At 39.5% G+C, this 16,128-nt stretch overlaps 1 protein-coding gene across 1 annotated transcript in view; it reads left to right on the forward strand.

The window, feature by feature from the left end:
- WDR27 (WD repeat domain 27) overlaps positions 1–15,654 on the forward strand; it is a 71,905-nt gene extending 56,251 nt beyond the window's left edge. The window contains exons 18-23 of the mRNA XM_082474043.1: positions 263–368; positions 1,779–1,893; positions 9,967–10,203; positions 11,936–11,980; positions 12,804–12,902; positions 13,793–15,654. Of these exons, the coding sequence (XP_082330169.1) occupies positions 263–368; positions 1,779–1,893; positions 9,967–10,203; positions 11,936–11,980; positions 12,804–12,902; positions 13,793–13,909 (719 nt within the window). The 3' untranslated portion in view covers positions 13,910–15,654. The remainder of the gene's footprint in view (positions 1–262; positions 369–1,778; positions 1,894–9,966; positions 10,204–11,935; positions 11,981–12,803; positions 12,903–13,792) is intronic.
- Positions 15,655–16,128: the final 474 nt, after the last annotated feature.

Below are 16,128 nucleotides of genomic sequence, written 5' to 3' on the forward strand. Positions count from 1 at the left end.
TCTTTTGATCTTTTACCGTTTGTAGTTCTATATCTTTCAGTGGCATTACATATAGAGAAAAAGTACATCAGTAGTTCTTGAGGTCAAAATGTACCATTAGCAATTATTCATAGGAAGTTTTTGGAATCCAGTTCTGAAATTTCTATAAATAAGAAGAAAAAGCTTTTTGTTAATTTCTTACTTTAGATTCAGTGTTGTTAGATATAGTGTATCATTTATTAATTCAGCCTGTAAAATAATACATCCTGATTTTTCCCCTTACAATTACAGGGATTGTCATTTATGACCCAGCAATCCCAGGTTTATAATCTTTTTGCAACCACAGCCATTGGTGATGGGATAAAACTTTGGGACCTGAGAACCCTGAAGTAAGGCTCCTTCTGCTTTTCAGATTGCAGTTGGGGCCAAGGCTAGACAGACCATATAAAATGTATTTTTATTAAAGCTCATTATAAACTCAGCTTGATCTCGTTTTTCCAGATAAGACAAGGTTGTGGTGAATCTGTTCACATTGACCAATCTAAGAAAAGTCTGATTTATACACAGAAAAGGTCACATAATTTGGAATGATAAAAAAGCAGGTGCTGGTCTTTCCTCTGTTACATGTGACTCCTGAGTGTTGGAAATGACAGGGAGGTAATCGATCACTTAGCTGTTAGACTACAGTGATGCATACATGTAACAGTGACATGTGTATGTACACACATATGTATACACACAGTGGTGCATACATGTAACAGTGATGTGTGTATACACATGTATGTATACACACAGTGATGCATACATGTAACAGTGACGTGTATGTATATACACATGTATACACAGTGATGCATACATGTAACTGAGAGGTATATATATGTGTGCACAAATATATATATACACACACAGTGATGCATACATGTAACAGTGAGAGGTATATATAAGTGTGCACAAATATGTATATATATACACAGTGATGCATACATGTAACAGTGAGATGTGTTTATATATATACACACACACGTATACACACAGTGATGCATACATGTAACAGTGAGAAGTATGTATATGTGTGCACAAATATATATATATATACACACACACACACACACACAGTGATGCATACAGGCAACAGTGAGATGTGTATGTATATACACACATATATGTATACACACAATGATACGTATTACAGTGAGATGTACATATGTGTACAAATATATATATACACACAGTGATACATACATATAACAGTGAGAGGTATATATATGTATACAAAAATATATATATATATACACACACCATGATACATATATATACATAATTCTATTCTTTAAAAATGTTCTGATTGATTGTTGTGTTACAGCAGACAGTCATTAACTATATAATGTATCTAACAAAATAGAATACTTACATCTATTTATATATCTGTGTGCATGTATATATATTCACAAGGACAGCATTAGCAGACTGTCTCTGCTTTTCTCTTCAATCACTAAACAAGTATAAACCCCCTGTTTCTATCTTGTGTGACATTTATATACTCTTCATATATAGAAATTTTATTTAATGTTAGGTTGGTTGTTTTGTGAATTTATGATTTTAAAAAGTGTTTTAATTATTTTTAAAGGTCTCCAGAATAACCTGCTCACCATTTAATAATCCTCACCTATAAAAATGTTTTTTCACTGTTAGTTTGCTCATTTTTGTGAAGAAAAGCAACAAGTTGGTATCTTTCTCCTAGTTTATGTTAAAAATTGAAAAATCATTTGTTCTCCTGTTGTTTCTTTTTTTCCTCATAGGTGTGAGAGCCGTTTTGAAGGACATCCAAAGTGCTGCTACCCGTGTGGAATTGCTTTTAGCGCTTGCGGCCGATATGTGGCTTGTGCTGAGGATAAGCATGTAGGTGCTGCTGTGGTGCGTGTGTTGGTCTTTAAGCAAAGAGTCTACACTCATTCTTGTGGAGATGGTTAATACTGCTGCATGTTAGGACAGAAATCTAATTTAAGCTTGACTATGGCCAAGTGTTTTGAGACTATCACATAGCAATGGTATTTTAGTAACAATCACACGCGAGGTATGACAGGCCTTCATGGTTTTTTTTTAAATTGAAGTCTGATACTTTAAATACCAATCATTAATTAATTTATTTCTTTATTCATTTATTAATCATTGCACTAATTGTCTGTGGTGTGTTTTGTATTAGTTTCCTGGGGCTGCTGTAACAAATTAGTACAAACTTGGCAACTTAAATCAGCAGAAATCTATTCTCTCACAGTTCTGGAGGCCAGAAGTCCAAAATCCAGGTGCTGGCAGGGTCGGTTCCTTCTGGAGTCTCTGAGGGAGAATCTGTCCTGTGCCTCTTCCACTGCTGGTGGTGGCGTTCTTCGGTTTGGGGTTATTATTCCAGGGTCTGCCTCTGTCTCCACGCAGCCATCTTCCCTGTGTGTCTCCTCTGTGTATCTGAAATCCCCTCTCCCTTCTCATATAAGGAGACTAGTCACTAGACACCCTAAATCCAAGCTGATCTTACAATACTTAATTACATCTGTAGAGATCCTATTTCCAAATAAGGTCAGGTATTCCAAATAATTCACAGGAATTGGTGGTTAAGATTTGGATATATCATCTTGGGGGACACAATTCAACTCACTCCTGGTCTATAAGGGTTATCTAAACAAAAAAACATAAAGAAATTTCCAAAAATTCAAGGAAATCATAATATTTATTTGGAAAAAAATTACTTTACAATTTAACTGAGAGTCCACTTTATTTTCTAAACTTTTCCCCTTATTCCATTTAACTGGTGATAATGGAATTTAAGAATATTAAAGACTGTTTTATGGAACTTTTAAATAGGAAAAGTTATTCTAAAAATTTACTAGTTTATAACTAACTAAACATGCTCCTTTGACATCTTTGTCATCTGTTATGATAGATTCTTGAGTTCATCTCTAAATGAGGTAGTTGATGGTGTGAAAAACGTTTGCTTCAAAGGCTTGAGCACTACTTGTATATTACCTAAGAAATTCATGAGATAACTAAAGTATGAATCTATTCTTACAGGACCAAATGCAGTCAACTGTGTACACTGAATTTTCTTGAAAATTTTGATCACCATTTTCTTTTATGCAACATACATGCAAGTGCAGCTGATAAATATAGTAACTGAAATTAAGAATATTAACACAAAAACATTGAAAGTAGAAACATGGGAAATGAAGCTGATGTGAGAATACTTAAATGTAGACTTTCAGGATTAAAGCATTACTACAGATAATGAGGGACATTTAACAGTGATAAAGATGACAGTCTATATAAAAATGTTGTAATTCTAAATCTTTATGCACCCAATAACATAGTTTCAAGATATATAAAGCAAAAGTAGTATAAACTCCAAAGAGAAAAGGAAACATCCTCAATCATAATGGGAGACTTTAACAAACTTCTTTTAATGGCTGGAAAACAAATTATTGCTAATAATGATGCTTTTCTGCTTAAAATATCCAATATCATGTATAATATAGACTAAGTATCTTTTGTGTGGCATTGAAGAACCTTCACAATGTCAAACAAACTCTGAATATGTGCTTTTTATAATACAAAAAGATAAGGATGAACCAAAAAACACACTCACAGACAATGAGATCACACCAGAAAAATATGTTTTCTAGGCAGATGAAAACTAACAATATATTTGCAAATGAGCTGAAGGGAGTTAAAGAAAACACATATACTTTACTTTTAACAAAGAAGGTAAAGCAGAAACAAAAAAAGTTCAATGTTCATGGAATTCAAGGATGGTTCAATATCAAGAACTCTATTAATAAGTGCATATTTTAACTGGTATGACCATCTTAAAATATGCAGAAAAGCCATTCCAACAAAATTCCACATTCATTTCTGATAAAACACCTATGATGCTTCTTTCAAATGATAAAATGATGATCTCACTCCAGACGCCAGCATCTTATGAGAAACCATTAGAGGCATTCTATGGCTGGGAACAGAGAAACAAGGCCCTTTAGTTCCACTACTATTTTGGGGTATTGGAGGTATTTACCTATGGAATTAGGCAAGAGAACTTTATTGGAGACATTATAATTGAAAAGGAATAGTTTATAAGTATCTTTATTCATAGATGTTAAGATTGCATATCTGGAAAACCCAAGAAAATTAATGGGCATTGTGAACAATAAAATAATTCAGGAAAGTATTAATAGTAGGATTTGAGTTAATATTTGGAATTCAATGGTCTTTATGTATAAAAACAATAACCTGTGAGAAGATATAATGAAGAGGAGAGTCCATTTAGAAGAGCCTTAAAAAGGACAAAATATTCAGGCATAAATGTAGCAAGAATTCTGCAAAACCTATATGAAGAAAACTTGATTTTTCCCCCCAGAAATATAAAGTCTTATCTTGTTCTTGGACAGGAAGATTCAAGCTGATAAAGAAGTCAGTGCTGTATAAGTAATATGTAAATTTAACGCTGCCCCAGTGAAAATATCAATAGGTTTCCCTGTAGCTAGGCAGTTTCATTGTAAAGTTGTTGGAAACAAGTGACAATTGTCAAGACACCCTGGAAAAAAGAGCATTATGTTAAGGGACTGTGCTTTACTAGGTATTAAAACATATTACAAAGACTCTCTAGGGACTTGCCCTGTGGTCCAGTGGTAAAGAATCTGCCTTCCAATGCAGGGGACGTGGGTTCAATCCCTGGTCGGGGAGCTAAGATCCCACATGCCGCGAGGCAACTAAGCGTGCGCCACAACTATTGAGCTTGCGTGCCTCAAAGAGAGAGCCCCTGTGCTGCAAACTACAGAGCTCACATGCCCTGGAGTCTGCGTGCCACAACTAGAGAGAGAAAACCCACCGCCACAACTAGAGAGAAGCCTGCGTGCTGCAATGGGAAAAAAGGATCCTGCATGCCTCAACGAAGATCCCGCGTGCCACAACTAAGACCGGATGCAGCCAAAAAAAAAAAATAAATAATAATAATAAATAATAAAAAAAAGAAAGACTCTCTAATTAAAACATTGTGGAACTGGTGCATGAATATAAAGACAGGTGAGTGTTTCCCAGCTCTGGCCACTGAAAATGCTCAGAGGCATGGACGTTCCTAAGACCCTCCTCAGTGCAGTCTCTCAATGCTGTTCCCCATCATGGAAACCAGAGTTTTCTGGGTGAAGAGCTGGTTACAGGTCTGTTGCAGAGTAACCAGGAGCATGTTGTGCCAGAAAGAAAGGAAGAAATTGAAAAGGAAAGGGTCATATAATAAAGCCACAGGAGGGAACCTCAAAGGCTATTGGCCAGAGAAGGCCCAGTTGAGCATCAAAAGAATAATGACTGCAATTGATTTTAAATCATTTTATGTCGAAAACCTCATGATTTTAAAAATGCCATTCTACAAAGGAGATAAATAAAACAAAACAAAAACAAATATAAAACATAACCTCATTGGTCCCCATTGGGAAGTAAGTAGGGTACCAATTCCTTACTCAGAAGCATGTCTTTTCAAGGGAAAGGATTAAGCATTTGTTTTGCCTGTCCTGTTTGAACTATGTTTCAAGTTAACCAAATACTCAATTTGAAGAGGAAAAGTTCTGTTTTAGAGACAAATTCCAGACAAGTGGGATGAATGGCAGAATTAGAAAATCACCCTCTTGCAATCTCAAATGAAGTAATTGATTTTAGCAAATGTCATTTGTAGATGAAACAATCAGATAAAGATCATAAAGATGAATGACTCACAGGCAGCTTGAATAGACATTTGTCCAAAGAAGACATGCACATGGCCATCAGGTACATGAAAAGATGCTCAAAATCACTAATCATCAGGGAAATACAAATCAAAACCATAGTGAGCTATCACGTCACACCTGTTAGGATGGCTGTTATCAGAAAAACAGAAGATAATGTGTTGGCGAAGATGTGGAGAAATTGGAACCCTTTTACACTGCTCGTGGGAATGTAAAATCGTGCAGCCACTATAAAAACAGTGTAGAGGTTCCTCAAAAAATTAAAAGTAGAATACCATATGATTCAGCAATTCCACTCCTGGGTATTTATCCAGAAGAATTGCAGTCAGGATCTCAAAGAGATATTTGTACTCCTGTGTCATTGCAGCACTATTCACAATAGCCACATTGAGGAAACAACCCAAATGTTTATTGATGGATGAATAGATAAAGAAAATGTGGTAAATACATATAATGGAATGTTATTCAGACATAAAAAGGAAGGAAATCCTGCAATATGGGACATCATGGATGACCTTGAAGACGTTATGCTAAGTGAAATAAGCCAGTCGTAGAAGGACAAATACTGCGTGATTCCACTTATATGAGGAGTCTAAAATGGTCAAACTCACAGAGGCAGAGAGTTGAACGGTGGTCTCCAGGAGCTAGGGGTGTGGGAAATGGGAGATACTGGCCAAAAGGCACAGAGTTTTAGTTATGCAGGATGAGTAAGTCTGGGGCTCTCTGTAAACACGGTGTCTGAGGTCAACAGCACTGTATTGTGTATGTGAACCTTTGTTAAGAGGGTGAGCTTATGTTAAATGTTGTTACTACAATTAAAAACAAGATTGATGGGAAACTCTCCCAGGGAGTATCTTGCTGTCACAACCTGGACCTTCTGGCCAACGTTAACATCACTAAGTGTGGATCAGTTTAGACTTTAGGTGTGTTACTAATGCCATGTAAAGGTACACACCACATTAGTCTTCCCCAGGAAGTAGTCCTGTGAAAAAAAGTGAGCCTGAGCTAACTGAGTCTTTGTAGGTAATTTCTGACTTTACAGCAAATACACAGGATAATGGAACACGTTGAAAGGCATCACAAGGAAGCAAACAGACAGATCCTGAATATGGAACATCCTTCAGGACACTGGTCCAGTTTCTTCAACATGTGTATGGCATGAAAAAAGAGGCAGGGAGAGGAAGATTGCTCCAAAATAAAAGAGACATAAAAACAATGTACAGATCTTGTTTGGATTCTGATTGGCCCAAAATAATTGTGAAAAGACATTTGAGAACATTGGGAAATTATTGATATTTACTGGGTAGTAAATATCAGGGAATTATTATTTTAGTTAGATGTAAAAATGGAAGTATGGTTATGTGTAAAATGTCCATATTTTTAGAGATACTTACAAAATACATAGGCCATCATCTTTGCAATTTGCTTCAAAATACTTCATAATTCTTTGCCCCCAAAAACTAGAAAGAAAAAGAAAAAAGAGATGGTAGTTGAAGCAAGTAGAGCAAAATCTTGATAATGTTATATTTGGGTTATGTATAGATGGAACTTGTTGTATAATTCTCTGCACTTTTGTACATATTGGAAATTTTTCAAAATCAAAAGGCAAGCACAGGCATTGGAAGCAGTATGGGACATGGACTGTTTTGACTTCACTGTTGTGTGAGCCCCCTTTGCCGGCCTCCTGGAGGGCAGTAGCCGGCCGCTAAGGGAAGCCGCTCAGGTCAGGAGAAGCCTGCGTCTGCGTCCTGTTCAGCTCTGTACGTTTGGGAACTGCTGATTCTCCTACCCGTAGTGTTTTCATCTGCAGCAACGCACTGTAGCGCTTACTGTAGGGTAAAAGGAAGTAATACATGTTCGCGGTTGCATTTGAGAAATATGGCTTGAATCTGACTGTATAGAAAGCTGTGATTACACCGTGATGACTTCATCGGGATAACGGCAAAGCTCTGGGTGGATAGAAGCTACTCTTTGGCCAGACCCTTTGGCCCCAATGTTTCACTATAGGATTGTATTTTCAAAGAAATCAAAATGAATGAATGAACTAATGGATACTTACAGATAATTAGTTGTATATTTGATCATAAGTCCAAAGATGCTGAAAAAGACCAGGCTGTTATTAGAACTAAAGTTGATAAGGATTTGTATCCAGACCATTAAGGCTGCTACTCCCCTAGGTATGTGATACTAGCGGTTAGACCAGTGGTCAGTGCCATTCCAGTGATCTGCTGTGCACACACTCCGCAAGAGGAAGTGGGGGGAACCTGCAGAACCTGTAACTTTATTTGTCATAGTTCCTGTTGCCAGAAGTTGATGGAGCTTGAGGAGGGAAGGAGATTGTGTGTCCGCCTCAAACCTGACAGGATAGCCCAGAACAATGTCACTAATGTTCTCTAATGGAGTCTTTGCTTCCTACTGGAAGTAGGCAGTGTTTCTGTCTCAGTGTGATTTTAAATAAGGCTCTGTATTAAACCTTGAACATTTTGGTCTTCTGAGAAAAGATTATTATTTTTTTAATACAAATTATTTTTTAAATATTTTTTAATAAAAATTATTTTTTAAAATAAAAATTCAGTGATCTGAAGAAATGTGCACAGTTCTGAGAAATATCATTTCTGGAAATATTTTAAAAAGCAAAGTAAGTGACCATAGTATGATAGTTGATTCCCCTGTGGACAATATCACTATTATGAAGTTTCAGAAATACAGAATTAACTTCTGTTTGCAATTCTTTTTCTCTTTTTTTCTATGGGGATAATTCGGGGAAAGGAAAAATGAAGAACACATGTTAGAGCCCTGTGAGATGAAAAAATGAAAGACACTTCATCTTCATGGACATCAGCAGAATTGCAAAATAGTCATAATGAACTGGTCTAGTCCTGTTTGCAAGCCATCGATCTTTTTCAGTAGTACATTCAGTCCTTTACAATTTTTGTGGAAATACTTTTGAGCAGTAAAGCGTTTTTCCAGCACCTGTTTGGTTTGCGCCACACCCTCATTTTTTGCCTGCAAAAAATATTGCTTTCTTTTTTTCTCACCCCTTTTCTCAGGGCTTGATTTAGTTTCAGAGTAACATTTACTCTATACAGGTTTTATTTCAAGTTTCTTTTGTTTCTTAGTATGTTTTAGCTAAAACTTATTTCTCTTTGATGAGGAAGAAGTTGCTTCATGAATCAAATAACTATTATTACCTTTACTTAAAACGTTTTGTTTTTCCCATGGATTGTAATGAAATTGAATCATCTGCAGAATTCTTTCTTACTTTTCCACCATTTCTATAAAGCACATTTGTCCTTTTGGACTGATAGTTGCCACTCTGTGGAAGTACAGCTCATGACAAGTGCGTATCTAACAAAATATTTCTGATATTTGGAGCTGCAAACTGCTGCTTTCATTTGACTCAAGAACCTTCTGGGTGAAAAGATATGTTTCATTTACTACCATTTTCATAAAGAACACAAAGGCCTGTGTCTTAAATAACTCTTACCTAGACTTCCTTCACAATAGATATTATGGTGTCACCTTATGTGCATTTTGAGGTTACATGCAAATACAAGCTAGTGTTAGTTCCCATTTAGATTCAGGTGAAAACGAGGAGTCTCGGGAAGGACTTTTCAGCGGGAGATAATTATACGATGGAAGCCGATGAACCTCAAACCCCGCCTTCTGGTTTTCAGAGCTGCTCTTTGCCCATCAGCCCCGTTGGCTGTGTGTCTGCGCTCTTGCTTGTTCGAGGTCTTTCAGGGCAGGAAGCAGGTGCAGCCGTGTCCCCACGGGCTGGCTGCACGGTTCCTGGCCCATCCACTCTCGCCCTGCCCGGCACACTGCTGTGTCGGAGAACTTTCTGTCTCCTTCTCATCCCATTTTCCATTAGCCACAGGCAAGTTCCCTGGGTCCAAAAATACTAACCGAAGCTAGAAGCTTGCACTTAACTTACTTTTGTAATTGCGTCCGTCATGTATCCACTGAGACGCTTCCTGACAAGTCACAACACCAACCCAGTTACCTCCGGGCCTCTTTCCCTGCCCTTTTCTTATGTCTTGAAATCCTTTGCTCTGGTGGCTTCTCTTTACACGCTTGTCTACTTCTTGTTCGACTCTTCTTCCTCTTCTCACACCTTCTGTTGTAAATTCAACACTTTTGTGGTTTGAGCTGTTCCCCCCGTCACAAGTTGAACGCACGTCACAGTCTCTGACATGGGCCTCTTTCCTGCTTCCCGAATATGCAGCAGCTGCTGGGCGTCACCTGCAGACCTGGTCGTCACCGGAAGCTTGGAAACAGTGAGCCGTTTCCCTTCGACACTGCTGCTCAGAGCCAGGCCTCACTTCAGTTCGGATCTGGTGGTTTTCAGTCCGTGGTGATTGTGAATCTGCTTTTCCCTGCCCTCTGTAGCTTGGAATCTGGAGGGTGTGTGTGTGTGTGTGTGTGTGTGTGTGTGTGTGTGTGTGTAGTAATTTGCACTATATTCCTCCAAAATTTATAATTTTATTGACATACAATTTATAGATAGGTCATAAAGTAGTTGTATGTTTAACTTTTTTGAATGAAGTTGCTATGAGCAGTTTTGTACAAGTCTCTAGGAGGACATCCATTTTCATTTCTCTTGGGTGTATACAGAGGCGTGACATTGCTGGGTCAGAAGGCTGGTGTAGGTTTAATTTTATCGGAAGCTGCAAAACAGGTTTCCAAAGCGGCTGTACCATTTGAACAATCGAGCATCAACTGTTTGGCACACACATGTGCACACACAGTACAATTAGGGTGACAAATGATAAAACAAAGCCGATGCACGATATGGAGCACACAGCACGAGGCAAAGGCTCCGGAAAGCGAGCACAGTGCCTTGGTGAGGCGTTCAAATGCTGAAGTTGGCAGCCCTGGAGTCGAGCCTGGTCCCAGTTCCCATAGCTGCGGAGTCTGGGAAGAGTGCCCACCTCCAGCCCCGGCTTCCTTGTCTGTAGAAGCGGGACAATAATTGTGTTTTCTTTGTAGGACTGTAGAGAGAACTGCATGAGGAAATTAATATAAAAGTTAGGTTCAGTGAGTGTTTGGTGTTGTTCCAAATATCTTATCTTTGGAAATAGCGTATGCAAAAGAGGTGTGGTCACTGTAATTTCCCTTGTCCACTCAATCTAAACAGCAGACGAGAAGAGAGTCCTGAATCCTGAGAAACCCTCCAAAATTACTGGGAGCATCCCTCACTGAGTCGGTGAGAAACGGCAAGGATGGTTCCGAAGCATGTGTGGGACCAGAGGGCCTCTAGAGAAGCCCGAGTCCTTCAGGAAGGGCGTTGTCGCTGGCAGCCCCGTGAAGCAGAAAGTTCAGAGTCAGAGAAACCAGTTGAGAATCAGTCTGACACGTGATGACTGTACTAGTAACTTGTTCCCTACAGGCCCTGGTTTCCTCAATAAAATTAGGGATATTAATAATTTCAAGTGCACGTACCTTGGCCAGTTGTGATTTACGTAACTGTTGTGAAGTGTTTTGCAGATGGTGATATACTGTGAAAGTGTTACGGTTACTCTGGCCCGGTGGTTCTCAAAGTGGGGGCTCCTCTGGGAACCCATTAGAAATGCACATTCTCAGGTTCTCTTGAGACCTCACCCCAGTAGCTGCGTGAGAACTTTTAGGGCTAAGTAAACGTATATGTTTCAAATAAACACATGTTTGGGCCAGAGGGGAAAAGGCAGATATTTTATTCCTTTACTTTAGTTCAAAATATATAAAACATCTATTTGTAGACTTTATTTCAAAACCACTGTTTAGCCAATGACAGAATCACTTGGAAAGTCTAAATTTGAAGGACTCATTGGTACATTAAAGTAGATTATTTTGGGAAAAGGAATCCACTTCAAGATCTTTCTCCTGCAATGTGGCACTTGTCTTAATTCCCAGTAGAGCTGAGAAATACTTGTTGGGACATTTCGTTGCTTAATAATTGGAGCAGTTCTCCCACCTCGTATGTGGCGTCAAGATGGTGTCCTGATACCCGCATTTGTTCCTAAAATGAAGCATTCAGTGGTGACTCCACATATATATCTTTTAATATAGTAATACAATTAGAGAGGGATGTATGTTTTTATTTTTCATTTCATCAACAGCTATGGAGAAAATTCTAAATATTTGCATTGCTCAAATTCCAAGCTGATTAGTAGGAAGCAAAGTATAGACATTCCTCTCTCAAATTTATGGAAAAGGACAAAAAGAACCACAACCATTTTCACTCAGTTTGGGACTTCCAGGTAAGGTTGAAATACAAAATCTGTACCCCTTTCCTTAAAATTAGTCATCAAATATAAGCATATATATATATATATATATATATATATTTTTTTTTTTTTTAAAACATCTTTATTGGAGTATAATTGCTTTACAATGTGTTAGTTTCTGCTGTATCACAAAGTGAATCAGCTATAGGTATACATATATCCCCATATCCCCTCCCTCTTGCGTCTCCTCCCACCCTCGCTATCCCACCCCTCTAGGTGGACACAAAGCACCGAGCTGATCTCCCTGTGCTATGCAGCTGCTTCCCACTAGCTATCTGTTTTACATTTGGTAGTGTATATATGTCCATGCCATTCTCTCACTTCGTCCCAGCTTACCCTTCCCCCTCCCCGTGTCCTCAAGTCCATTTTCTACGTCTGCATCTTTATTCCTGTCCTGCCCCTAGGTTCTTCAGAACCATTTTTTGTTTTTTAGATTCCATATATATGTGTTAGCATACGGTATTTGTTTTTCTCTTTCTGACTTACTTCACTCTGTATGACAGACTCTAGGTCCATCCACCTAATGAGCATATATTGAAAACTGTTCACAGGGTATTGTGGAAGCTTATGATAGAAAATAGAAAGTATGAAGTAAATTCGTGAAGATGATAAACTTTCTAAAAGGGAAAAGAGAAAAGCACATTTCATGAAGTCACTTCCACGGCTTAGGCGGCATTTTGTCGACCAGCTGCTTCTCTGATGCCTGATCAGCTGGCGAACATACTTAAGCTTTGCACAGTTCCTTGTGGACCATCCGAGTCTGCAGTACGGAACACCTGTGCGTTCTGTCTTCTAGGCGTACATGTACAGAACCAGCTCCAGCACTTTCTGCTGCAGACTGGCAGGACACATGGACCCGGTCACGGCCGTGGCCTTCAGCCTGACCACTGCCCAGGTATGGTCTCCTCTGTTTCGTACAAGTCTCACATCATAGCTTTTCTATCTGTCAGCCTGTATTTTGGTGAAATTTTGTAATATTTAAGATTACATGACAGTTTTCATCGAGTGCAGGGAGATGAACTTAGGAAATAGACCTTTACTGGGGAGAAAGAGAAATCGAGGGTGTTTTCTTTTTTTTTTTTTTTAAATTTTATTTATTTATTTATTTATTTATTTATTTATTTACTTATTTATTTTATTTATGGCTGTGTTGGGTCTTCGTTTCTGTGCGAGGGCTTTCTCCAGTTGTGGTAAGTGGGGGTCACTCCTCATCGCAGTGCGCGGGCCTCTCACTATCGCGGCCTCTCTTGTTGCGGAGCACAGGCTCCAGACGCGCAGGCTCAGCAATTGTGGCTCACGGGCCCAGCTACTCCGTGGCATGTGGGATCTTCCCAGACCAGGGCTCGAACCCGCGTCCCCTGCATTAGCAGGCAGACTCCCAACCACTGCGCCACCAGGGAAGCCCGAGGGTGTTTTCTTTTACAATGAAAATGTTTGTCATTCGGTGCCGATGGACATTTGCTCTAACTGAAATATAAAAAAATAATGAGATATCCATGAACAGGAACATTGAAGGAAGAAAGCAAGTACACGGCAAGTTAAGGAAATGATTTTGAAATTCTCGTGAAAAGGATTTAGATGGAGAAGGAGGACCACAAAATTTAAAGAATCTTAATTAGGAGAAAGGATTAAGAGAAAGTAACATCAACTGCAAATCAACCCAGAAAAGTGAATGATCTTGTATTAAAATGCAGAGGGAGATTTTTTGGTAAAAGATGTAAGCAATGTTAAATATTAGTGAAACTTGAGTATATGGGAATATTGATTTCATTTTGTCCCTTTAAGTTTGAAGCTTTGATTCCGAGAGTGCCACCGCTGTGTGATTGCGCACGCGAGTGTGTGTGTGTACTTTGTGGCGCTGTACCATCGATGCTGTTTTCCGTACCTGCTTCCTTTCCCTGACACTGGATTGCTGCAGTTCAGGGCGTGTTATGGTGCCTGGCAACATAGTTTACTTTCCATTTGTATTGAATGTTGGAAAAATGAATAAATGAAGCTTGTCATGTCCTTGACTACAGAGCTTCCATCGCGGTCACCTGAAGTCTTCTTTGTACCCCATCCATCAATGACCCTAATTTAGCCTTTGCATCCTCTGCTGATGGGTACTTAGGTTTAAATTTTTCTATCCTCTTATAAACAATACTGGGATGCACACTTGATTATGCTTCACTCATCCCCAAAATGAGGTTGTGCTACATATACTGTAGTGTATCAGCTTTTCTTAATTCATAGTATGCGTTGCAATTACCTATTTTAAATTTTTAGTGTGGTTTTTGACATTGTTGGAGTCCTTTTTGAAGCCTTTCAGTAGCACAGCCAGTAATACTGAGGAGTGGTCATGAGTGACAGAGCCAGAAGATAAGAGCTAGGCTAGGAGGCAAGTAAGGTGTGAGGCAGGGGGCTGGGTGTGGTGATTGACAGGTGGAATACTGAAAATTCAGTGTTGGCCTCAAAATACCCTTTAGCATAACTGAACAGAGGAACTATTTTGAATACTTGAAAATTTTCAATTAGAAAACGTTGTGTAGGTCTCTATTGCCATCGAGATTATTTTCATGAATAAAAGAAGCAAGTGTGACCTACGTGTATGAGAAAGAACGGGAGGAAGGAGGACTGGGAGCTTCTCACGGACGCCGGCTCCTGACGAGATGCCACCCAAGAGCCGGCAGCTGGAGAAGCCGACGTTCTCGTTCAGCATCTCAGGAAACCACGAGGCCACACAGAACCTGAAGGAAGGTTTTCAAACGTTCATACTCTCTACCACACTTGTTTTTGTAGAACTGCTATGAAATTGGAGGAATGATGATAAAATAATGCAGTGCTAAATGTCTTTGTAATAGAAAGTTCTAACAAAAAGCCTCATTGTTCCAAAGCCCTGTGTTTTGTCTGAGCACGATGATCAGAAAGGTCTCTGTGAAGTAGCAACACTTCTTCAGTAATGGACTCAAGGAGTGTTTAATGGGCTTTGTCTCTTAGTACCGTATTTATCTGATTTAAGATACATGCTATCCGTTCACTAACATTTCCCCGAGATCAGGGTGAACCTTAGAAACCTTGTGCTTCCTTTTCAGTATGGAGTATTCTTCTGTTTCATTGAATCTCTGGTGCACCTCACACTGATGTTTAAAATGGTGTCCACAGAACGAAATACTGGACTCAAGCTTTGGTTTTAAAACATACACTAAATGGTCCATCAAACAATAATTTGAAATTTCTACTTGCAGAAAAAGACCGCTCTGAGTTCTAATCCAGGCCTATTAACATTTAAAATGCATGTTTAGGCATAGAGGGTGGCTTGGTCCGTTTCCTGACCAACAGAGAGGGGCCTGGAAGGTTCACCTTCCACGGCTGAGGTGTCTGCATCTTGGGTGGTGATACTTACCTCCTAGTAGGGGCAGGAGGGTAAAAACATGCAAGGGCTGGTTTTGTGGTAGGCACCTTATAAATGTTCCCCTCTCCACAAGAGACAAAGCAAGTAATACCATAGGTGTACTACCACAGGGAAGAGTTACACGTGACAGATTAGTGGGGTGGGTACGTGGCTCTAGTTCCTCTGAATCTTGCAGATTTAATGCTACAGCTAAAATGGCTACCCTCCCCCCTCCATCCCCGTCCTCATTTTCTTTATTATTATTTTTCATCTCATGAATTTCAGGTGACTTCCCTGGATTTGAATACATGCGTGTAGTTCTAAGCCATAATCCTCCAAGCCCCTTCTTCCTGGTTGTGTGGTCAGCCCTGGCCGCTCCCTGGTGGCAGGTGGTGCCCAGCCCTGCCCAAGGTTGTTCTTGCTGGACTGGGGAGAGAGGAACCGCCAGCCCCGCACGCCTGCTGGGGCACTCGACATTCCAGACCTCATGAGAATCAGCTGTGTCCCTGAGAGTCGGCGAAGTGGGCATTAGCTCCTGCATCTCGCAGCCAGGAGGGTGACGTGGAGCTCCCGGGGCTTATTCGGGAGCTGATTCAAAGTGGCTGGCGTGGTGCTGACTTGGTTCCGGGGACATAGCATAACTCTGGGGAAAGCAGGAGACAGATCCCATGACTAGTTTTTTCATTTTTAATAAATTTTAATTGAGAGAGATATTATCCCCTTTCAAAAATTAAAGATTTGAGCCCCTCAG

This window comes from Balaenoptera physalus (assembly GCF_965194825.1).
Source record: "Balaenoptera physalus genome assembly, chromosome: 9".
NCBI classification, from domain to species: Eukaryota; Metazoa; Chordata; class Mammalia; order Artiodactyla; family Balaenopteridae; genus Balaenoptera; species Balaenoptera physalus.